The sequence below is a fragment of the Diadema setosum genome, chromosome 1, assembly GCF_964275005.1.
Source record: "Diadema setosum chromosome 1, eeDiaSeto1, whole genome shotgun sequence".
Taxonomy (NCBI): domain Eukaryota; kingdom Metazoa; phylum Echinodermata; class Echinoidea; order Diadematoida; family Diadematidae; genus Diadema; species Diadema setosum.
In genome coordinates this window covers 11,330,160-11,357,256 of record NC_092685.1, presented here as the reverse complement: position 1 = coordinate 11,357,256, position 27,097 = coordinate 11,330,160, and the positions used below count along the sequence as shown (strand labels likewise).

At 36.5% G+C, this 27,097-nt stretch overlaps 1 protein-coding gene across 1 annotated transcript; it reads left to right on the top strand.

Moving 5' to 3' along the window:
* Positions 1-680: 680 nt before the first annotated feature.
* LOC140234133 (cyclin-dependent kinase-like 1) lies at positions 681-23,742 on the top strand. Its single transcript, XM_072314209.1, has 10 exons — positions 681-704; positions 2,618-2,994; positions 5,368-5,489; positions 6,644-6,716; positions 7,755-7,845; positions 16,377-16,577; positions 16,848-16,930; positions 18,077-18,133; positions 18,647-18,775; positions 19,131-23,742. The coding sequence occupies exons 2-10, from the start codon at positions 2,827-2,829 to the stop codon at positions 19,269-19,271; spliced, it is 1,065 nt and encodes a 354-aa protein (XP_072170310.1). The 5' UTR covers positions 681-704; positions 2,618-2,826; the 3' UTR covers positions 19,272-23,742.
* The last annotated feature ends 3,355 nt before the right edge of the window (positions 23,743-27,097 follow it).

The following is a 27,097-nucleotide window of genomic DNA, read 5'->3' as shown; positions in this document are numbered from 1 at the left end:
TTTGGTCTCGGTAGTTCGTGATTTACCTTTTCGAGTCTTCACATATGAACAGGAAAAACAATGTGCTAATTATTCAATGGAAAGTCGACTACAGTGAGGTCAGAACGGGGCGTTACTCTTTCAGCGGGCTAACCATACCCTTTCTCCCAATATGAATGCCCTTTTATTGATGTTTAGGAGACACAAAGCCGTGTCCATGACGACCGTAATTATAATATGAATAAGTTTTGCGGAATGATCGTAGCAGAACCGCTTTACTATGTAAGGTCTTCCGAACATTGCGCCTTGTAGCGTAGATCCGAGAGTCCATCGCGACGCTGGCTGATTAAAGATTGATGATGTCCATTTTGTTTCTCCTATTTTGCTTAATGTGCTAATATCTAGCAGGGATGCAAATTTGAAGTAAATTCAGTGACATGTAAAAAAGAGTAATTGTTGACGATGAACCCCATACATGACAAGCTAGTCTCCCTGCTCTTCAAATAGTTCCGTACACGTACTATGGTTGTGCGGATTTTGGTCGGCTTTGATCGGGGGCGCTATCGATGCGGGATCGGCGAGAGGATGGGATGCTAGGTACCGAGCCCAGCAGGCAGGTACATGTACGGGAAATGTACGGAAACATACGTAAACACATAGTCCTACGTGCTATCGAAACAACACGACAGCATTTAGTGGCGAAAACGTGTATGGATGACACTACGGTAAGCAGGAAAATTACACCTTCTTAAAATTTGCCTTGTTCATGAGTTAAGTGAAGCTATTCTCTGAATATTATAAAATCAGTTTTTTAAGCTAGATAGTAAATGTCTCACTTTATCGCTGTAGTGTAGGGAGGTAGCCTTGAAAGTTGAAGTATCATGCCCGATGTTGTTTGACGTTTTTGTGATAAATTGGTGATGGTAGACATACGTTGACCGAAAGGTCTGTATCTGGTCGTCGGGGATCCGCGGAGCTCGGAGACTGCGTCTGGCTTCACGGAATCCCCTCAGGAGGGCCGATAATGTCAAAATATGATAAAAGATATATATTTATAGGCCTAATTCAGTAAATAAACATTGCTGAGTGCATGCAAAAATTACAAATTGCAATGTGATGAATTGCAATGCAATGTTTACCGTCACTGTCTGTAACGTTTACGTTTACGTTTACCGTGAACAGGTGAAGTCGCCACTTTTTACAAAGATCATTAAAATATGACAGGTAAAACTGATAATTCATCCTTTCATGTGAAAATTACGATTCTCGCCTTTCTCTGTGTGATGGAAACAACTCATAAATTCATGGGGAAAACCATATGTTTATGATGCCTTGGGCTAAACGTTCTCAATCCAGCTGTCATGCAGACACAACAATGCAATTTACCATACGCCAGTCCTAACGTCCTCTCATCGGCCTCGGGTCGCCATTGCATCAGACAGTCATGTTGCCACTGTTGAGCTACAATGTACCACCCTTATTTTCTGTAATTTTCAAAGCACACCCGTTAAATGATTCTGCCCAATGCTGCACATGCCCGAGTTCAAAATGGATGTGTGATGATTTAACTAACTTACCTTCTTAGACTATATTGCCTTCCCCCTTTGAAAAAGTGAACGGTGCCCGAGCTGTCGAATGTGCACACTCTACTCGTTTATAAATTATAGTGTACGTGTGTCTCACGTAGTACTGAATTCAAACACATTTGTACCTAAATCTCTTCCTACCAACACATACATTTTTCACTTTGGCAGAAGGACATTTTTTTTTTTTTTTTTTTTTTTTTTTTTTACTTTTCACTCGACGTAAACAAGCGTCGTAGAATTCTAACACTAACACTAACAGTTACACATGCAATAATAAAGCACAAGAGGGACAAATAGTGACAGTCACATAAGCAAGGGGCGTCTTCATGGTAATGGCAACTTAGGTGACGTTAGTTTTCCACAATGTCATTGCAATCCAATGTTGGCCATTAATTTCAGTTTGGGCCAAAGATATTTGCCATATGCATACAAAAAAAAAAAAAAAAAAAAAAAAAAAAGTAGAATCTTCATTTTGCCAGTTCAGTGCTCACCTGCTGCTCCTTGTGAGCATTCTACTAAAAGTAGCCAACAACTGTGATGAATGATCAGGTTATGGTGCTTTGGTGGCTTTGAATGCTAACTCTCACTATTAAACACAACTGTCCTAAACTGTGGGATAATTGTGACAGTTTACCCCCTCCCCTTAATTGGTGGGTTGGGAGTTATTAAGGGCAAGAGCTCCTCTTGGGACAGCCACCCAAAACTGAACATCCCACCACTTGCCAAATATGCGTGTGTGCATGCATCCGTGCGTGAGCTTACAAAAAGTAGGGTTGTGTAGATCGAGTAGTATAATTGTGGCTGGCCCAAAAGGAACTCTTTTTGTTATTAAGGTTTTCACACCCAGTTCTGCTATGAAGATTTGTAATTTCAATCAATTGTTGAGTATTGCCCATATAATGACCATATTGCACTTGTTTTTGGAATGTTCTTTTTGGTCCTAGGGCGGACACTTCATTCCAGTGTTCTCCAAGTTGAGCAATATTACTTGAACTCAGTTAGAAACATTGTTAAATTCTATCTATTCTTTCCTTATGTTGTTTTTCCCACAGTGAAGCAATCAGCATGCCTATGGAGATTGATCAGTCCCCATTGAAAGAACGCTGCTTCGTCATGAGCCCCTGTTGAGCCTGTGGCAGATGCATTATTCCTTATGACCCTGTTTTCAGCCAGAAGCAAGAGTGGCGGTCTGTCAGCATATGTTGCTGATACTGGAACATTCTGTCATATTTAACGAAAACAAGGAGAGTTATTGAAAATCATGGACAAGTACGAGAGACTGGGGAAGATAGGTGAAGGGTCCTATGGAGTGGTATTCAAATGCAGACATAAGGACACAGGGACTATAGTCGCTATCAAAAGATTTGTGGAGTCAGAAGATGATCCCCTCATTAAGAAGATTGCCTTGAGGGAGATTAGAATGTTGAAGGTAAGTCCACATTGATGAATTATCTGTTTGGTCCAGGCACTGTCAGTGTCAACGCGTGTAGGGTGGCAAGCAAAAAAAAAACCCAATATGAATTGAGGAAATGCAACACTGATAGAACAGAACCCTATATAGAAATTTTGTGGAATTCTCTTTATATTTTCTCCGTATCATTGTACATACAGAAATCTAATCCGGCAATGGCTGCACCGAGACTTTAAACTTCACAACTTTTCAACAGATTTTCTAAGTTTCCTTAAACTTCACTGATGCTTTCTTCTAATATTGCTGCATTCGTTCAATCCAAATGTTAATTTGGGATTTCATTCCCCTGTAAGGGCATGGGTCTGGCTTGGGTCCAGTGACCCCCTACATTTCAGTGGTGTTAATGTTTGAGGACCTGTAAGGCTCAGTACTACACAATGTTTCATTACATGAATAACACCATTTACTTTTTAATACCTTAAGTACTTTATAGTATAATTCTATGAATATTGTGTGTACACATGAGATATTGAATATGGTACAAAGATATTCAAATTCATGATTTTTTTTTTTTTTTTTTTTTTCCGTCGAGATGTTTTCATTGCAACTGATTGACAAATTGCCCTACATCGACGTAAATACGTCGATGTAGGGCAATTTGTCAATCAGTTGCAAAGGTACAAAGATATGTTGAGTATACACTGTAGTTTTCCAGTTTCAGGTATTCAGGTCCTGCAGTATACAGTGTATGTGGGTGTTTTTCTTAAAACATCATACTTTTATGTATGATCAAGAAGTTTAAAGGACAAGTCCACCTTCATAGACATATGGATTGAGAAAATGCAGCAATGTCACAAAACCACATCAGTAACTGAGGAGAATCGGACAATCCGTTCAAAAGTTATGAATTTTTGAAGTTTCTGCTCAGTTACTGCTGGATGAGAAGACTATTACAGCTTGTGTATTCACATGTGTACAATGATGACAATACAAAGAAAATTCAACATATTTTCACTTTTCTCGCATAATAAGCCAACACTTGACTTGCCTCTTTCAGTCGGAGGGGAATAATATTACCCTTAACATGCATTAGTGACAAGTCGCTCAAGGGAATGTGCACTTTAAAAAAAAGAAAAAAAGATTTTGTGATACATGTATTCTCATTATATTTCCTTAATATCATTCTATGCATGTGACTTCATACATTGTTTAGTCTTCTCATCCAGCAGTGACTGCGCGAATATTTTAGAAATTCATAACTTTTGATCGGATGGTCCGATTTCCCCGAACTTTCACTTACAAGTGTTCTTATTTGCTGCATTCACTCAATCCACGTGTACACTGTATATTAAGGTGGTTCCAACTGGCTGTAATTCAAACGGTTGTCAGTTTTTTCCTTGCAATGTACAAAAGAACTCCACAGGTTCATTTGTACCATTAGTGATTGATGTTCGATGCTGCCATCTTGCTGAGCAATCTGAGGATTCATTTTGAGCGTTGACATAATGTTGGCTATATTTTGATTGTTCATTTATTAAAATAAAATCTCATCTAATGATGAAGCATATGAAACAGAAGTCATTCCTGTCTAGAGATATATGGAAAAGTGTAAATCAGAACTGTATCATGTGAAAGTGTTTAAAATAACTGTACCCTCCTAGAAAGCCAGTTTAATCACTCTTCCACATAATTCATACAAATAAAACTGATATGGAATAATCTTCAGGTATAAAATTCTTTATGAATAGATATATCAAATTAGTGCCTGGACATGCCCAGTCGAGTAACTTTCATTTTTATTTTATCATTTTTTTGCCCAATTTCTATTCGCACATCCCCGTGTCTTAAACATTTCACATCTTTTACAAGTATGGATGGTGGTTTGAATCAATCCATGATTTGTATTAGGTTATGGACTAAAACAAGCACAAAATACTTATACACTGTAGGCATACATTGTACATGTACAATGTACTCGTACCTTGCACATGTGCATGTCTGTGCCCACTCTCTTCTGGATGTTTTTGGGCATGGATGATACTGTATGTTGTGCATACTACACGTACTGCAATTGATATTTGCATAATCTATGCACTAAATTTAAGTTCCAGCACCTTGGGAGAATTCATAACACTAACAGGGAGAATTTTGTAAAAATAAATTCCAGCTGCAAATGCCATAGTGCATAGATGTACAAATTGTAGGGTAAAGTTCTTTGTTGGAAAATGAAAGTTGGAAGGCATATTGTACAGTATGTGATGATGGTACCTGAAATCTTTAAGTGAATGTCTTAGAAACATGCTCTGCTTTGTTGTTTTTTGAGATTACCAATATGTTTGGTGTTGCAGCAACTTTAGTTAAGGCCCTCTATTTTCATACTTTCTTTTACAGCAACTGAAACATGAGAATCTGGTTAATCTGAAGGAAGTGTTCAGGAGAAAAAAGAAACTCCATCTTGTCTTTGAGTATTGTGATTACACAGTTCTGAACACGTTGGAGGCCAATCCCAATGGGTAAGGAAAACATTTCATCGTGATTTCAAATTTACAGATTTGTGAGTGATGATTGCTTGTAGAAAATGCTAGGTTCATCCGCATAACCTTTCTGTTGTTCTTACAGTGATGCATTTTGACATGCAGTGTTTTCAAGTTTAGAAGTTCAAGAAAAATAGATCAGATGTGAATGACTCATCAAGTGTGCTCTTTATGAGCCTCAATTTATTGTATAGATGTACAGTCTCTGTCTCGTCTGTGATATTACGTTTGTAATTCTTCGTCCATCTAAAACTGTAGGTGTAATGTAACAAAATTTGTAGAATTTATTGGTAATGTTGAGAAAGAGTTAATTGCAGTGTGTTTGCAGGTTCTAAAGACATGTGTTGTACAGTAACTCAGGAGAGTTTGGCAGTGTTATCATCCCAATATAGTTGATAATACTGTAGTAATGTGCATGTTGAATTATATAACATTCTGCACTCAGCAGTCAGCCTCATCGCAATATCAAGCTGAACAGGGGATTAAAGCATTCAGCTAGAAGTTGATTGTAAGACACAGATGCAAATGAAGTATGACATGGCTTTAACAATCAACAACAAAATTATATTTAAGTTGAAGTTACTGTGAAAGTTGACCTTTTTGCGTAAGTAAACTTGTCCAGATAAGATGAGTTTCGCATGTTTTTAATTCCATGGTATCAAGACATCAACCAGATGTTATAGATACATATGTGCATTGTACTATCATTTCTGGGCACTTTATTGTTCTGCGGAAGAATATGTAAATAAAGAGTAGGACAAGATGACCGAGATCGACCAAACACCTTGTTTGAAAGTCTGGGTATTTGTGGTGGTTATGATGGTTCGTTAGGCCAAGTTAACCTCCGTAACACAGAACATACATCGTACAGCAAGCAAAAATATTTGTGTGCCTATATTTTCACGCTACTTTCTCGTTGCGCAAAATGTGCGAAAAAATTTCAACACTGCAAAAATTTCCACTTTTACAGTATACAATGTACTATCGCTATCCAGAGCATGGCTCACATCTTTGTATGTTTTCCTTTTGGTAATGTAAAATGCCCATGTACATGCATTTACAGTGTATCTGTTTTCTTGTTTGATGTACAACACTTTTATTGGTACATTGTATGCTCTATTTCTTTACATTAGTGTTCCAGAGGCACAGTATATCAACATTGTGTACCAAACACTAGAAGCAGTCAACTTTTGTCATCAGCATAATGTAAGTTTTCAGTGTTTGTAGCTTTGTAACCAAACTTTCTTCAGAACCTTTGCTATCATCACAATTCTGCTTGTAAATAATGTGCAGTATTCGTAACTAATCTGCAGAATGTGCACTGTACTGTTGATGCAATAGATATGTACACTCATGACAGTACCTTTATATTATTATACTGAATTTACATCTATGATGTGTCACTTAACCAAATTGTAAATCATCAATACAAAAGCAAAAATTTCTGAATATTGCAATTGTGGAAATTGCAGTAGATATACATACTGTACATTTTCCCAAGAAGAGAGCAGTAGGAATATGCACACTATAGCTGAGAAGAAACTCATTCTGAGTAGATTATTGAAAATTCTGAACTTAATTGTTTTACTCCCTTGGTATTACTTTGTGAAGAGCAACTGTATTAATTGATGAACACCATTTTTACAAGAACAGCTGCTGGCATTCGTAATGAAATCATATCTTGTGCATGGAGATAGTGTGACACAAACATAGTTGATAACACTTTTGGATTTTTTTTATTTCAGAGGGAGTTTGTTATTTGTCTGTCACTAATAATTCTGTTAAGCTAGCATTAAAGAAATTCTTAATGTTCTTTCAGTAGACTCCAAAATCTCAAAACACAGTATTTCTTTATCATATTTTACTCAGCTCTGGACTGTTTGACATGAGGATTTTACCTAGGGTCATGGTCAGAATAGAAAGTTTTATTGTCAAGTGCAAGAACTGAAGATATATAGATCAACATGTCATCATAGATACAATGTATGCACACAGTATCAGTGCTGTCAGAGAACTTGTTCAAAGGGTAGAGTACTGCAGGGCAACCTTCAACACCCAGAGGGATGATCAAAATAAGTTGAGGTCAGCATGCAACATATAGTACCAAGTTTATGAGTTGATAAGATTTTGGTATTGCATTGCTGACTTGTATCATTTTTATTTGTCTGTTCCTTTGTTTCATGTGGTAGACATAAGAAAAAAGGATGACTGCAATATTTGACAATCGTTACATTTCTCTTTCAGTGTATTCACAGAGATGTCAAGCCTGAAAATATCTTGATCACCAAAGATGGAAGAATAAAACTGTGCGACTTTGGATTTGCAAGAATATTAAGTAAGTGTGACCACTTTGTAGATTTGCATTGATATTTTGTCCATGAAATTGATAACATCTTTTGTGAGAGGCAAAGTAATGTTTCTGTGCATATTGCTTGTATAGTTCATTTCATGTTAATCAGTGAGTGTCACTGTAGATAATGAAATAATACTAAACATGAAACAACCAAGTCCCCAAATTTTGCCCTAATGAAGAATTGAAGTGCAGCCAGGCTATGTCCAAATGCTTTATAGTGGAGTTGTGGGGAGGATAGATTTGAAAAACAAGTAACTTTGTGAAATGATAGTCCTATGAAAGGTCAAAGGATACTATACTCTGGCTAGAGATCATTTTCAGCCCAACCTTTAGCTAAGGGTGTCCAGTAGTCATGATTTGGTAGGGGGAAAAATAGAAATAAATGGAAAATGAATTCAGATGAAATGATTCAGATATAAAATCAGATGCCTAGAGGCATGAGCAGTAAGAGTTTTGTTTTGAAGAAGAAAGTAGAGTGCTAGACATTATTTCCTTTGTGCAAAGAGGCTAATAAGTAGATACATGGTCTATAGGTATTAAGATCAGAGAATATGTCTTTTTGTTCAGTCTGTTTTCATATTTCAGACCACTTTCAAATTTATATCTGTTCTGTTGAGTAGATTAGTACAGAGATTTAATAGTTTTTGAATTATGTAGAACAGTTCAGCAAAATAGCATTATGGATCTCTTGCAACACATTAGAATATATAAATATTTCTGAGCTTAGTAAATGATTTATCATTATGTCATATGAAATCTGTGTACAGTGTGATAGAGAGGTAAAGTTTTGCTTGTTTATGTGTGTGTGTTTGCTGTTATTAAAGTGATAAGGATGGCATCATATACCCACCTCAATGTATATTTTTTGTGAGACATTAGTGGTGTCACTTGTTTTCAATTGAATTTGAACGGACATTCAATATGATTCTTTTAATGATACGATTTACCTTGTTTAGAATTTCCAAGAACGCAATATCCTTATATTTTCAGCCAAGTAATGAGCAAACATTTCATTTTGATGAAATGAGACATACAACTGTAAGGGAGGCATTTAATGTGCCTTCAGAAATCTTATGCCCAAAAAATAATATTCCTTTCATTTTTTTTTAGAAGAACCAGTGTCCTCTGTCTTAGAACATGTGTAATATGGCATTCTTGATATATTTTGAATAAAGCTTAAAGGGGCTGTACAGTACTGGTTGAGGTGGGGATTCATGTTTTTTACATTCCTAAGTGAGATGATAGGAAACCTTTTATGAAATATGAAAGAGCATGTAATTTTAAGAAGGATTCAACATTTATTTGATGAAAATTGATTTTCAAATGGCTGAGATATCCAAAAAAGAGATAATAATAAAAGACTACATGCCACAACTTTATTAGGATCGCTTTGTTTCACCTTGTTTTTGGATATCTCGGCCACTTCAAAACTGACTTTCATCAAATAAACTTTTGATACCCCTTAGAATTGCATGCTCTTTGACATCTCATAGAGTGGTTTCTGAATATCTCGTAAAATGTTAAAAGCTAAATCCTCACCTCGACCAGAACTGTACACACCCTTTAAATGAAGAGACATGTGATACATTGTAATGGGCACTGTATGTCTCATGAGAAAATGTTAAAGAGGAATGAAGCCCAGTTGTATCGATTGAGTGAATGCAGCAATATTACATATGTTGTACATGTACTGTAGTAGAACATACCAATAAAAGTTTGAGGAAAATCATACAATCCGTTTAAAAGTTATGAATTTTTAAAGTTTGGGTCCTGTCATTGCTTGGTGAGAACACTACTACAATTTGTGACATCAGCTATTAAAAGAATGAGCTGGTAAAAAAAAAAAAATAATAATGATAAAATACAAAGACAATTTAACATATTGTCACTTTTTAGCATAATGCACTTGTCAATTGAAGACCTGAATATAAGAACGACCCAAGTCCAATTTTTGGCCAAATTCAGTTTGACATGGAAAATTGTAGCTTATGCATAGGCTCATCTTGTGTATAAATGATAAATCCTAATTACCCCCGGAAGTGCCTGAAATTAATGAGCTATAGATCTTATATGAATGTAAAAATGAAGGACTTGGGTCATTCTTACATTCATATTATAGCACCCTCTCTCATCCTTCTCTCATCTCTATAGCAGAATATCATGTATATGATTCAAAGAACGACCCAAGTCCATATGATTCAAAGAACTACCCAAGTCCATATGATTCAAAGAACGACCCAAGTCCATCACACAAAATGGCCTCTCCACAATTAATGTAAATGTTAATTGTCATAATAATATATGTTCTAATGTGTAAAGACCATGTTTGCCTTCCCATCACAGTTGAATAGAATATTTTATTGGACAAATAAATAAGATATGAAATTTTTTTAAGTTTACTCGAAATGGTCTTCCATGGACTTGGGTCGTTCGTTACAATTGTATACTCAATTGTAGTCCCGACCCCTGGGTACCCAGGGATGGCCGGGACTTGCATCCCACTTGCAATTTTAGGATGTTACACCAAAATCCATTCCCGACCCACCGGGACAAAATAATTGAATTTCCCCCGACAACACTCCGGTATATACCCGACCCACCGGGGCAAATTAAGTGAATTTCCCCCGACAAAGCCCGGTCTATTCCCGACCCACCCGGGCGAAAAAAAATGCTGAAATCCGCGCCCAACTTGGTTGCAAGTCCCGGCCATCCCTGGGTACCCAGAGGTCGGGACTACAATTGACAAGTGCATAATGAAAGAGCATGTGACTAACGTCTTTCAGAAAGTAGTTTGAATAATATTACCCATAATGTACAACTTGTATGTCAGTAACAAGTTGAGAGGATGTGTACTTTACATTGAAAAAAATATAGATTTTGTTGAATTTTCTATATATTTTCTTTTCACCATTCTTTGTATGTGATGTCACAAACTGTAGCAGCCTTCTCATCTAGAGATGGCTGCACCAAAACCTGAAAATCTGTAACCTTTGAAGGGGTTTTCTGATTTTCCTCAAACTTTCACTAATGTGTTTAACTAATATTGCTGCATTCACTCAATTCACATGTTATGTATATTGAGTTTCATTCGTATTCCCCTTTAAATAATGGTTTAGCACAATATCACACTCCAAGCAAATGACTATTGTGCAAGTAGTGTCTGTATCATTTGACTGCAATGATGTTCTGGGGGCCTATCAAACAGCAGTGTTCTACTCATATTGTGAATTTTCACAGGTCAAGTTTGCTTTTGAAATTCACATCTTTCAAAGAGAACAACTTTACCTTAAACTAAGCTGAGTTAATTTTCTTGGAATGTCATAGGTATATCAATTATAGTTCAAGAAAAGTGCAGTGTCTGCAGTATTACAACTTTTATGAGGTGAAATGTGGCATGTGATATCTAGTCTGATATAGGGTGTGTAAAGCCTTAGGTCATACACTACATAATGTATATATGGCCAATATTTCGTGAGGTTTTTATTTTGAAAAATTTCGCAAGTCAGTTGCTATTTTGCAAAATTAAAGACACGCAAAAATAATGACTCTAATCCCGATATGAATGTGATGCACATGTATACATTTCTCTGTTCAGTACAGTACTCTACAATTACGAATTTAACCACTCGCTAAATTGTTAGGAAGTCCCGATTTGCGAAATTAGACTCGCTAAATATATGGCTTATTCAGTATTAGAGTTATGGCTTGTAAGTATGAAGTGCACACAGAAGTCAATACATTTTGTGTGTGCCTTTTCTACAGTCATACAATTCTGTCTGAGCATTGACAATTTTGGCTACTGGCAATCAGTAAATATACATAATGTATGTGCCAGAATATTGCAGAGCATTGCATGACAATCCTTTATCCAACATTCATTGTATCAGTGGAGACACATATAATATGTATGGAGGTGATGAAGCATGATCTATGCAAATCTGTAACAATATGCCATGTGGCAAAGCACAGCTTATGAAATTGTTGTACATTTGTATCAGTATCAATATGTAAAGGCAGTAAATCATGCTTTGTTGAAAAACAATTACACTGTAAAAGCACTGTAGATGAGAAAGTGGAGTACAGGATTTGATGATACAGTGTATACGTTTGTGTACTCGTAGAATGCATACTTGTGCATAAATAGAGTGATTTAGATAAGTGTCCAGATGGCAAGTGGAAGTGCTGAGCCGTTGTCTGGCTTCTTAAGTACATATGACAGATGGGACAGAATTTGCAATTAATATTTAGTTTGTGCCTAGCAACTGACAGTATGTACAATGAATTCACACACATGTACACACACACACACATACACACATGCACAGCGTTTTAGCAGGGAAAGGTGGATTGCAGTCAAAAGATTTGTGCAACTGTTGCCATGTGAACCCCACTCTGAAGTACAGCCTGTAATATTTGGATAACACCGTTGCCATGTACACTCTAGCACCATGGCAGCAGCTGCATAAATGGATTGGAAATTACTAATGATATGGTGTATTTAGTTGGCAATCTATTATTTGCAGCAGTCATCTTGTTGATCGATATTATGCAGGGCTCCATACTATATTTTTTTAAATTTGCCCTTCGAGCAAGTTAATTTCTTACTTTACATAAATTTACTTGCTCATAGAGAACCTACATGCCCAAAACTAAAGGTTAGAAAAAAGAGTAGCTACGTACCGGTAACTGTATTTCTCAGTAATATCAAATAATGATGTCCATAATTCTTATGACTATGTGTATCTATCCTTGAGCAAGATATTTATGTGAATTTACCATGATAATTAGACATATTTTGTATAGCGCAGCCACTACGTGTACATACACATTGTATGAATATACTCTTCTGTGCTGTGATGTAACAGAGCTAACATTGCTACTAATTAGGCACACACAAAAAATGATAAATAACAAATTAATCAAAGGCTTCTGAAAAAGGTAAGGCACAGTCCCCCTAAGTTACTTTTGTTTTTAGATTGCTTTATAAGCAACTCATCGTGTGTACTTCGTAAATTGTGTAATATGATTTTATTGATATTCTGATAAGGATTAAACCAGAAGCTTGGCCATTCAGTACTTTGTAAGTACACGTAAGTAACAAAAACTGAATGCAATTCTCTGCCTAACTGGCAACCAATGTAATTTATCAAAACAGGTGTAATACGTGAAAATTTTGATGAACTGGACACACAAGTCTCGCACATGCATTCTGAATACGCTAAACCAGTTATCTGTGAATCTAGCGTGCGAAACAATAATCCAATACAATAATCAAGCCTACTGCTAATGAATGCGTGAATGAGGGTTTCATACTAAAACTTAAAAAAAGAAATGTGATGAGATTCAAATCACTGGTGTTATTAGGCAGGAGAGATGGGCAGGGGGGAATGGGAAGGGGATGATGCCAAATTTGCACATGTTCTATGATTACCAAGAAGACCACAAATTAACCCCTGAAATTGAATAATTTGGTTTCTACTTTTCAACAGTTAACAACCATGAAAATCTATTAATTTTTTCCTCCCACTAACTTCTATAATATTAAGTTTACAAACACCACAAATAATTCTCTGCTAAACTCTTATGACAGAAATAATCACATATATGTCTGTGATGTGGTCTATGCCAACTGTTACACTGTACCTCTTTGCAATATTTTGTACTGCTGTTTGCCAAAAATACTGCAAGTTTCATCGAAAATACTGCTTTTCTCATATCATATAACTTCATATATCTATCGCAGGAGCTTGGTTCATGGAAAATGCTGCTTTTCTCATATCGTGTTACTTCATATACTGTATCTATCACAGGAAATATATAAATACTGTTTTTCTTCTCAAAATATACCTTTCAGCCCTCAGAATACTGCAGTGCTGTTCACAAGGTTGGCATCCTTGGTGATAATACAAAGAGACACCTACATGTATGCATAGCAGTTGTAACATACTGTATACGCAGTATATTTTGCAAGGTTCTTATAATTTTTTGAGAATTTCGCGAGTCAGCTTATACTCAAGAAAATAAATATTGCGTCACATAAACTACCTCAAAAGCATTGAATATGACCTTCAAGGTGAGAAATAACTAATACTTTGCTTAAAAAGTGGTGATATTTCTTTCTCGTTTCATCAGTGTGACTCTTGATTGGCAAATTAACTTCTTGCCAAATCTTCTTACAATGTACAAGTCCCAATTTACAAAAATAATATACTCGCAAAAGATCTGGTGTACAATCTGCCATGATATACTTTGTAGTTGATGTTTAACAGTCTTTTAGAACAAGGTCAGTGCAGATAAAATGGAAGAAGCAGAGATTAGGCTGTGCAAAGTGAAGTAGTTATATGTTTTATCATTATTTTATTTATAAATATGAATTTTAGCCACATGTCATTATGAACATATTGATTTGTCTTTTCAGACAAAAGTCAAAGCACCTCTGTGGTCATTCTATATGATTTAATTTTAAGCATTTTCGTAACATTTAGCTGAAGAGGAGAAGGTCATTATGGATTCAAGATGAGCAGAAGTGATTGATGCCACTAGGCTACATGTAGTACATGTTTTGGTTTACCAAAATGCTAATGCTGTGCTAGATACTGCATTTCCAAACAGAAGGAAAGAGCAAGAGAGAGAGAGAGAGCACCAGTAGCAGGAGATGTAAACATTCATTTCTATGAGCGGTGTGTGTACCTATTGTGTACTCTGTCCTCATGGCAACGCAAATGCCTCATTAGTGCCGATGGAGGAGTCAAGGGATTGAAGAGTGGTACAAGAGGAAGAGATAAGAGTGCAACTCATGGGAAATATTGATCAGCCTGGACAATTAACGCTACCAATTAAGTTAATGCACAGCTGGGAGTGCAGAATTGTATTCAGTTTTTTTTTTTTTTTTTTTTTTTATGTATGTGAGCATACTGACAGATATTCTGTGCAATATGTCAACACTAAACTGATTGCCTACATTGAGTTTGATCTATTTTATATGCTGTCATTGTCATAGTTACTGCCCCATTCAAGGTTATACAACGTACATATTTTGTACAATGAAGTTGTCGTCATTTGCCAATTGTGGAATTTTGTACATTTATGAAACTGACAGCAATACTATTCAGTCCTTCAGAGGCAGTGTGTCAAAGGCCAATTACCTGTCATACCAGGCAGTGTTTCAGAAGTAAATCTTCAAGAAACATGCAATGATGCAAACTTTATCCACTCACAATCACTAGCTACTGTAAAACAAGGAATGTGCGTCTCGGTGAAAGATGAGGCGCACTATTCAACTTGGCTTCGCCTCGTTTAATAGAGTGCCTCTATCTTTCACCTCGTGTGAAATCTTGTACCATCTCACTCATGACCATTCACTATTTGCATAAAAGTTGAACTGTAATTCAGCCAACCCTATTTTGGCAATGCAAGTTTCAATTACTACTACACATTTCCAAAGTTGTAAAACAAATTTTAATAAACGCAGTCAACATGTTGTTTAGTGAGTGAAGAATGAGAATGCATGATATTCCTTTGATGGGGATCTATTCTCTTGTGATATTAGTGTAGCTCATGGTGATGTAGTGATGTATGTGTTCTCTATCAATCTTTGGTCCAGTCCAAATATTTCCATTTTGTTTATATACACTTGTAGATATTCTTTCTTTTTTTGAAAAAGCACAATTTGTTCCCCTCCTGTCTAAGTGGTTCCTATTGAAGACCAGCTGCACTCTAATAGTGCAACCGAATATGGGTTATCTAGCCATCTTGTCTTTCCATATTATTTTTCCTACTTTTCCATGTCTCTGTTTATATCTGCATGGATTTTGTTTTTAACATTGTCAAGTGTGTAATTTTATTTTTGTCTTCAAATTTGTATATATTTTATTGCATATTTTCTTTACTTTGTTTTAATGTCATTGTGTATTATTTGGTATATTCTTTATACTGGAAATAAAAACAAATATCAAAGAAAGAAGTGTAAAATGTATTAGAATTCTATGGTACTGCATTATTTTGATACAGTAAGTCACTCCTGAGCATACTTACGCATTTTCATATGAAACTCAATCACCTCATACAGCTGTTCATCAATTTTCTTTGTCTTCGAAGTGTCTGAGTGCAGAGACTCCAACTCTCCCGTTTTCGACGGGAGATCTCCCGCCGAAAGCCCATTTTTGCAAAATCTCCCGTTCTCCCGTTTCAGATTTGATTTCTCCTGTCCTGGCTCTGTGTCTCCCGCCGAGTCCCGGTGGAAAGGATTTCTTACTTATTGCTATGTATATATGTTGAAAAAATAAGCCTTAGATAGCACAAGAGAACATCTAGAACCTTAGGAACTTCGCGCTTCGCACACATCAACTTGGAGTCTCCCGTTTGCTAGGGGTTTCGGGCGGGAGAATCTCCAGATCAGAAGGTACTTGGGGTTGGAGTCTCTGTGAGTGCGTTTTGAATTCATCTGTCTGTTTGCTTTTGATGCTGCAGTGTAAAGTCATGATGATTAATACAACCCTCTTGTCTTCCTGTAGCGGGACCTGATGATGAGTACACAGACTATGTGGCCACTCGATGGTATAGAGCCCCAGAGCTGCTTGTTGGTGACATGGTGTACGGTCCCCCTGTAGATGTCTGGGCCATTGGATGTGTAACAGCCGAACTCATAGCAGGGGAGGCCCTGTGGCCTGGGAGGTCAGATGTTGACCAGCTCTATCTCATCAAACAAACACTAGGTAAGAAGCTACATGTATGCCTTGGATTTCATTTTGATCATGTGTACATTTATATGCCTCTCTTTTCCATGAGAAATTGAACAATTTAATTGACTCGGTCACATATATTTTTTTCAATTGCCAGAGATTAATTACAGAATGCATTATCCAAGTAATTATCTACATGTAGCAACATGTGATATGTATGATGGTGTGTGTGTGAGTTTGAACTGTCATGAAGTGCATTTCCCAGTAATTCAATAAGTATGTTATACTTTTTTTGTTCCACAGGTGACCTAATTGACAGGCATCTGAAGATCTTCAGTACAAATCATTTCTTCAAAGGAATGAGCATTCCAGAGCCAGAGAGAAGGGTAAATATGTTATGTGACTCCAACTGTACATCTATAGGGACAATTGTGTCCTTCAGGAATTGGAAGGGCATATAAGGAATAGCTTTCAAGCAATTGATGCAAACGATACAATAGCTGTTTTCACATCAGCCCTATGAAAATCCAACCTCAAGATTTTTTTCATGATCACAAATTATTTCATTTCCTATTCACATCAGCCGAAAGCAAATTAGTCTGAAATTTTTTGAGCTAATTCAAAAGATGAGCCTGCGCAAACAGTGTTGGTAGAGCACGTGCCTTTAAAAAAATTACCTGTGATTTGTCTGCAGATTGCCTCAATTGATCAGGCAATGCACACAAGGCATTATGGGATGCATCATGCTAATTTCTGGAGTTGAATTCGCATTATCAAATAGCGTGCTACAAATGTAGGTCGCAAATCATCCCACTATCTCAGAAATTTCAGCAGTTTGGGTTGAGAAATTTTCTCGAGCTTGGCTTTTGAATTAGCGCGCTTATTTGAATTCACATCAAATAGCACGTTATTTCGTCATCATGTTATGAAAATCCAAGCTCAGGATTCTGCAAATAGCATGCTTTTGTTGTAATGTACACAATATACAGGGGGTGTTTCATAAAGCTGTTCTTAAAGTTCAGAACAACTTACGAGCGACTGGTGATCAGTTGTGATGTGCTGTACTTACCAGAATTTAAACAATTCAGCACAAGAACTGATCACCAGTCTCTCGTAAGTTATTCGTAACTTTAAGAACCTCTTTATGAAACACCCCAAGGTGCATTTGTTTGAGGTCTCACCCTCCGCCCCACACACACACACACACACACATACACACACAAATATGGAGCCAAGTGGCAGAGAGAAGCAAATGGCATGCTTACAAAAGTCTTCCAGAGATCCAAAACTTATGGGCCAAGCTCTGCAGGTGTACATGGAATTTGGTTAGATATTATTTTGCAAATTTTGTTTGTTTGTTTGTTTTTACTTTCAATATGTGTACACACTGAATTAAATGCCATTTACATGCCTATGGTATGCCTTCATTCTGTAATACAGATAAGGTTCTCACAGCTTGCATTTAGCGGTATATAAAGGCATAGAAAAATTAATAATCTCAAAGTATTGTCTTATCTCTTTATTTTCTGCAGATACCTTTGAAAGATAAGGTCAGGAACCTGAATCCCACAGCACTGACATTTTTAGAGGTAAGAAGTCTTTTCTTTTTTTTAATTCTTCTTTTGAGTGCATTAAACCCATCAGCACCAAAGGGTTTCCTACAGTATCAACCTCTACTCACTAAAGTAAGCAGTTTTGCACTACTATTGAAGATTAAATTGCAGAGTAGCATTATAGGGGGATGAAGTGAACCACACAAAATCATGCCGCGATTATATCATGTTTTACAGTATATCATTAAAAAAGAAATGCTGGACAGTGTGGAATGTGATGAATTGTTGACATTGTTTCATGGTATGAAGTCTTTATGTTCAAGTCTGTGTTGAACTGATAATATCACAGCAGGTGATTTGTGGTCATAATCTAGTCAAAGTCAAGAAAAGAAGGAAGAGATTTTTTATTTCATCGGTGTGATATCTTTTTGACGCGAGGTTTTACAAAGTATGCTTCCAAGGGAAGTGAGAGAAAGATGAACTTAAGTTTTCTATGCCAAAGGCCAGTGAGACCTCGCAGTTAATTCCTGGAGATTTTTCCTCCTGCAGGCTTGCCTTCAGATGGACCCAGCAGACAGACTCAGCTGCCAAGACCTCATGGAGATGCCCTTCTTTGACAGACACAGGGGAGTTGAGGACAGACATGTTGAGTCAACCGTTCGGAGATACAGATCAAAAGTAAGTCCCCTTTACCATTACCTATTCTACAAGCAGAAACTGAAGCAAAAGGAGTGTCATTTGGAAAGGGGAAAAATATCAATATTTTCCAAATGATTTCATAACAATGTGCCATTTTGTCACTGTTGATCAAGTGCTGACATTGGCAGGCTTGAAATGCTGCAGTACCTAGAGAGTCCAGGAGATCATTGAGCATTAGAATAATTCCAAAATGTATACAGTGCCTGTTTTGTTTTGGCAGGTCACATTTCTATGCTTGAAAAGACATGGACAAAAGAGTTTGCCATGCTTAAAACAACAGAAAGTATCATGTTGCTGTACTCTCCTTTTCTTTAAATCTTCCCATCAACACTAGATGGCTCGAAAGGACAACAGCCACTTACCTCAGCTAAACTCCCAGGGTATTCAAGATGGACTGACCAAGGGACACAGTATTCAGGGCCACAAGAAGGTTGATGAGAAGATCTCCAAACGAGACCGTCTGCCAAATATATAGTCCACCTTCAAGTAGAATGCCAGTGACTTACGATGCGTTCATTGGAGCCAGTGTCTCTGTGGACTCACTCAGTGACTCAGATTCGTGGTGAGGGAATTCATCTTTGACAAGTTCAAACAAATCTTGGAGCTATTTTTGTGGCCTTGTACTGATTTTGCACGGATGTAGATGACGGTTATGGACTGTGGTATACGCAGCCGCTGACGATACTTGTGTGAAGAAAGTGGATAACGGAAGACCAGCATGTGTCTGGGGACAACCGGGAATGACTGAACAGATCCCTGTTTGTGGTTTCTTCAGCAAGTGTACAAATGGATCTCCTCCTGCATTGTGCTAAGGACTGCAGGGGGTGCCCCTGTGGATCCTGCTCTTCTCCGTTCATCAGACTGAATGCAGGAATCCAGTGCGCTGTGCATTAAAAGCATTGCACCAGCATTACAAGCAAGATTGACTTGTAGTAGTTATATGCACTCCAGTGTACCAGTCAAGATTTTTAGGCATGAAGTGAAATTGATTGGCACGTGGGATATTCACATAGTATTTCATTGGTGGTGGTCCTCTCTTTCTGTCTCCTAAATGACTGGAATTAACATCCAGGTCTTATGTAAACCTTGCCTTTATTTGTGAGAAATGTGTACACTTCCTGTGCTATTTGATTCATTTTATGTTAGGATGAACGGTGTATGATTGCGTGGATGTGCGCAAGTATGCACATGATGGTACATGTAATTTATGAGGAAACGTAGTTCCTTCAGGAATTTATAGGTTTAAGCAGTTCTTGAGTTTATTGTTTGTGATGTTGTTTGCCACAAAGGTGAACAATTTCATGTAATCATGTCACACACATCATGAATTTGTTGCGTTGAAGCTTTTATAAGTTAGAGTAAGTTACTTCCGTACAGTGCCAGTTACTAGACAATCATGCTCCTGTAAATACATCAGGATATACTTGTCTTATTGCTGACAATGTTCCATTCTCCTTCCCCCCCCCCCTTTTTTTTTAATGTGAAAAATATTTTATCACGGAACCTTTTGGAGGAGGCTGTTAATATTTATTTCTAATTCATGTGCCGAATTTGGATGATGTCATACATCATATGGAACATTATTGTGAAACACTGAAGACAGTAAAGTGATTTTCAGGGATAGAAATTAATAATGCTCAATGCAGAAACCTACTTATGACTGAGGCATTCACCTCTAAGTACCACATCTAGTGTTGAAAGGAGTTGCAATCGATTATTAGTTGCTCAGTACACTCTTAACCGTGAGTTTACGGGGGATATTAATTTTCAATTGAGTGGCACCAGTTTATAGTATGGAGCCTCTTTTATAAAGTGCTGCTGTGATGAAAATAATAGACATCATACAGTCATGTGTTTCAAACAATTGGAAGTTGACATTTATAACCTTTTTTGTTTGGCAAACATTTCATTTTCCCAGTGTAATCATTTTTTCTTTTCTTCATAGTAAATGCTACTACCTCCAGGGCTGTCAAATCTTTGTGCTTGTGCCAGAGGCTCCCTGAAAACTACAATGTTTCTGCATGTCCTGACAGAAAAACATAAGTGTCCCTCATTGTAGAATTTTTTGAAGGAGCTTTGCCAGTGGAAATATATGTTGTCTGCTTATCTCTCCCTGTATGCACTTCGGAAGCTCCATGATCTTGATGTTGGAATATTGACAGCCTCGCACATTTGAACAGTGCAAAATAATTTTGAATAAAATATAACTGGGTTCTCCTCTTAGAAAATAAGAAGAGATTGTTCATTCTCTGTTGGAAGAATGTGAAGTTGCAGTGTATGTTAACAGCTGATACAATATCTAAAATGAATTTGGAGGCTAGGCTTGAAACTTCAAAAAGAAAGAAAGAAAGGAATTTTGAATGTAGTCAGATGTTGACAGTTGGGAGAGGTGTTTTTTTTTTTTTTTTTTTAAGATTTGTTAAAGTACCATCTTGAGTAGGATAAGAGCTGTCTTTTCCTTAGATATACTTGTATGTAATTGTATTATTCACGCAAATCTGTATTTTCGCTCTAGAAGCATTTCAGAAATTGTGATACTATTCCCAAACAAGAAATCACAAATTCAAAAGTTTCTGATGAGATGTAATGGTGATTACGGCAAGGAGTAATAAAAAATGTGAGATTGGTTGTAAAGTAGTTTACAATTCCTATGACACATGGATTAAGATGTGTGAGAAAAAAAAAAAAAATCTAATGCGCTTATGTAAACTTTGTCCTCATTCCTGACTGCTGCAGACCTGTGACAAATTGTTCAGCATGCAATGTTACAAAATACTTGTGTTGTAATCCGAATTAGACACAGCAGTGATTGATACTCACCAAGCGTACTTCAACAGAAAGGTTCGAGAGCTCATGGACAAGGGTTTGATACATATGAATGTGTAGGTCTGTGTATACAAGAGTACTCAGGACTCAAGAAATTATGTGCTACCCTAGATGAACACAATTTATGAAGAGGATTAATTTTCTCTCTCTCTCGTCTGAAATCATGTGTGCACTAACTAACATTAATGTTTAGGGTGTAGAAGTGTGGTTTGCAATAATGTATCTTGTAGATAATTGAGGCAGTGGATACATCTAGGACTGTCATTGTCATTTGATGATGTCATCTGACTGATTGGAGTATGTTGTCAGAGCATCTATTGGGCCCAGTTTCAATATGATGGATGGTACCGAAGTATGCCAAATTATGTGTAATACATCATAGAATATCTTCAAACTAGAGAAATGTGGAGAGAGAGAGATATTGGTGAAATAAGATGCTAGATATGTGTTTATTTGTTCAGTATTTGTTCTACAGTACTTACGAAATGTATACTACTCCTCTACAGGCTGATATAGTAATAGCTCACGATGTATTTGTTTTGGAAGAATCTTCTAAGATTTCATTCGTCACAGTCTGGTTCTGACAAAGATGTACCCTGTTTAAACCAGCGCTGATTTTCTTGAGCAACCTTCTGTATCTTTTGTGCTTCTCATTTCCACCATACTGTGCCCCCACTTCATATGTGAAGTATTTTCTTCTTGTTTTTTCCTACTGTACAGTATTTGTAGCCTGCGATAAGAGGAATATCCATATCTAACCAGACTTCATGAGCATATTGGTTATGCACATTTTGTATAGACAAAAATTATGACAACTTACAAGAAAGTGATGGAAAAATCAGACCTCATGATTGTTTCTGTGTGATTTCTATTTTTGACAAAGGTCAAGAATCTGTAAAAATATGACAACTTAGCCAAGAAAGTGATGGAGAAATTGGACCGCTTGATCCTTTCTGTGTGATTTCAATTATTCTACAAAGGTCAAGAATCTGTTGGCCTGTGGGGCCTAAAAAAACCAAATTCAGCACACAGACTTGGAGGGGGTGGAGTTCATGATCTTCGCATCCTACTTCAAATCAGAACTTCATGAATGCAGTCAGTTAGTATTTTATAATGAGTGGCTGGTATGTCATCACTTGACTTGGAAACTGCATCATGAACATCCACGATGGTGTGATTTTGCTATAATGTATTCTGATTATTTTTGAATCCTGCCTCTAGAAGTTCCCTAGAAATGTGCTATGTTCTCCTGTTGAAAATATCAATAAGATGTAATGCAGTTATTGATGCAAATACCTTGTTCTGTCAATATAATTGTTTACTAAGGTCCCAGTACATATCATCATTAGACTGATTTGTAACATTATATTACTTTATGAATCTGCCAACTTTTGATTTTCAGCATTTACTGAAAATGTCAAGTTAATTTTAGTGTACAGAATATTCCTAAATCTATGTTCTTACAGCTGTGATTTCATTTGTATCACATGTACTTTTCAAGATGATTTTGAATGGTTAAGTAATATTTAGTGTTCTTTTGGGTTTTTTTTTTTTTCATCTTGCGTATAAAAATATCTTTGACTTGGGTAAGGTCCCTACACACGGGTTGCCATTACCAATGTTCTATAAAACTGTTTTAGTGAATGCATAGTAGTGTACATGTCAGTGCGTTTGAATGTGGAACGTCTTCTCTGTATTGCATCAAGCCAATATCCGTTACTTGGACATTGTGCGTAGGGAATGAACCTGTAACATGCTAGCCTGTGAAAGTATGCATCTGTAGTGGCTTGGCACTCTTATAATGGTGCAAGAGGTATTACTTTGGTTTGAGTATTAACAAATGTTGATAGCTTTAAACATGTATTCTTGAACAATTCTTGTAGGTCCACAACGAGCTAGCCTGTTTGTTTGAAATACATGTAGTGGATACAATGCATAGATGAAAGAACTGTGGGATAATAGATTGCCTAACTTGCAGAATCAAAACTCACTTAGTGACAGTGTAAAGTGTATCATAGAAATTTGAGGACGAATGTGTACATGTGATAAGTAAATGTTGCTTTTGTCAATAGTATATTTCTGTCTAGGAGGATGAAATAAATTAGACAGTACAATTGGAATGATTGTGTTTCATCATGGAGCTACAAGCTCCATGGTTTCATGTTGTTTGATTGTCCCAGATTGCAACTGATAAATAACTGGTGGTGGTTTCACCAATCTGGGCACCATTTGAAATTTGCAAGTATCATTGCGCAAATTTTTGGTTTTACACACACACACACACACACACGCACATACGCATGCACGCACCCACATATACACACACACACACATAAAGGGGAAAATGTTCGGATAGCAACTCTTGCTGGAATGACAACTTCCCATAGCAACAGCCAATCAGGAAGCTGTTTTCTTGTCATTACAATGACCACTGCCATCCCAGCAAGAGTTGCTGTCATATCAACTTTTTATGATAATGGGGCCCTGGTCTTTCAGAGAGGAATGTATGGTCATGCAAAGTGACACTAATTGTGTAGCAGTACGTGTATAAACAAGCAGGCACATCTTATTGTGGCTTTTATCTCAATTGACACAACAAAGAGAACTTTCATCACCCGCAATTGCATTATTGAGGGTTGTTTTTTTTCTTTTAATGATTATTACCATTAAGTCTTTTTTCACATCTTCACATACATGTAATTTGAAACCTCTCTTTCAACAGTTCATTATTTTCCATGATTTAATTTCATGAACATTAGATATAAATGTATAACACATATCAAATACACACACATATGATACACTAACGTCTATCAGTGTTAATTAATAGGCACTCACAGTAACACGGTATTAAGATTCACACAATACAAAAATAAATACCAGTTGGCTTATATGTACATTAATAGAAAAATACATATTTCTGTACAATAAAAATAGGAGGCATCTAAAGGCAATTCATACATGATATTTCATTTTAAAAAGTAAAAATCTCTCATAAGTGAGTGTGAAGAAGAAATCCCGATCACATTCTCCTAATCATAGACATCATTTTGATGGGTTAGACTTCTTCAGGCTTTATAAATATTAATTGTATTTTGGAAATCCAGCTATGATATACAGTATCCAGGAGTGTAAATTTACCAAAAATTTGAAATATGAGAAGAAGATTGAAAGTGCAAAAATGCAGTATTTTTGTCATCCTTCCAATACTAAGTAGAGCATTTTAACCCTAAAAAGAGGCACTCTGCAATATTTGTGTCAACCAAGTGCAAAATTTGTTGCAAGATCTGAAATTTAGTCCAAGGCCAACACAGTATCTCTCAACTAGTATCATGAACATTTTGTTCAGCAAAATATAAAATTCTCTATCCAGTGTGCACCAGCTAAAAACTTTTCAAGTTCAAGGTATGACTGCCATCAACATCAAGGTACAAGAAGATGTGGTAAATACAGTACTGGCATATGCATCAGTAAGTGGTCATTTTGCATGCCAACACAGAGGAGCTGATATCTAGAAAATCTAGCCAGATTTTAAGAAGAAACAACAACAGCAACAACTGAATACTGAATAACTGAATGCATTGATACATCACACATGCTAAAAAAAAAAAAAAAAAAAAAAAAAAAAAAAAAAATCCATATAAAAAATGTGCTTCCATTGACTAATAAACATACCACTTGGAACCACTTGGAATTTGCTTTCTCAGCCAATAGTATTCAGCCAATAGATTCTAAGAATGTGCTCAATTCTGCAGTAATTAGGCCTACTGGTTTGTTCATAATACCTGCTTAGAAATACAGCATTTAAAAAAACAGAAAATATACAGGCACTGAATTCTGGAAATGCCAATAACTCACATCAAGTGCAATAGCCAACTTTTGCAAGGAACTTTACAATCAAGGTGATTTTGAAACTGCCAAGGTAAGATGATAAAACAAATTACAGACTCAGCACACTGTAATGATGGCATATCATATTACATAAAGCTTACATACTACTGACATCCTTCATTAGGTTGACTATGCATTAGTTCCAAAATTACTTTAAAAGGAGTCATTTTTAGTATCCAGGTTTTTCTTCGTATTTGTTTTAAAAGAAAAGTCCGCTTCAAAACTTTTGTCAGCACACGTGTTAAATGACATCTTCTTTTACATAATCAGACAAGCAATACAGATTTGCAATATCCAGTTTCCTTGTGCTTTAAAAAAAACACATATGGCTCTGAATATAGCACATAGACCTTTTCACTGGGAACATATGTATGTACATCTGTTAGATGTTATAAAAAAACACACACACAAATATTTGCACTCACACATTCCTTACATAGAAAGTTGTAAAACATATTTTCCAATGGAATACACACTTCCATAGAATCACGGTGACATAAATAACTGACTGATTATGTACATACAGTATACCAATATACATGAGAACACAACATACTGTATTTGTACGCAAAGGCTCTCCTGCCAAAAAGTGATTTTTTAAAAATCCCCTGTTCTCCCTCTTTTTTGTGTTTGAATTTCTCCACTTAAACGGCACATACTCCCATGAAAGATGAATTTTCCCCAGCTTAAAACTTGGCTTTCGATAAAACAAAAAAACCAAGACGAATAAAGCAACAAGCAGCGATGTGACGATAAAACTGCATACATCCTATTAGCCACTGATGACAACCACAGTGTATGTCACCGCACTGCACACTCACACACATGTTTGACACCTGTTTGTTCAAGGCACCTGACATCATTAAAAAAAAAAGGAAAATAGTACTTGCAATATCACATAACCTTACGATAAACTGGCCACAAAATACATACAACATGAAAACATAAAACTGTGTAAAGCAGCAATACTGATCAATTCAGTATATTACTTGCATTGTGGCCTCAACTGTCACGAGTACTAAAAAAGGCTTGAACAATCAGACAGGCAGGCAGTGTTGGAATACTGAGTTACACATTGTACATGTCCATATCGCCATAGGTATACATCATTCTGTCCTAACATACAACATGATGTATTTTTACATGAAGTCAAATATGACTTAAGTCCTTCAAGAAGGAATATACCAACACACAATTTGTCACATCTACACTACTTGCTTGCCTAGAAAATTAGGCAGATTCAAAATCACCATTAATTTGGGCATACATATTGTATTCACACTGAAAGATCATCTTCATCATCGAACCAATTTGTTGACACAGAAGACATGCATCGTGTTTCATAAACATGACCAAATGATTCTTACAAAAATGATACTCCATAATTTCATAAGATTACGGATATGCCGTTTCCTCGTTATGATATTGCTCAGGAGGAGTGATTTGAAATGTATGCCAACTTGCAAAAATTCGCAAGTCTCCAGTACTGTACATTCCATCGATCAGACTTGGACATCTTTCGCTCCTCAATGCTATCACATCTGATGATCATAGTGTAGCACCATTAATTTTGCACACTCTGTT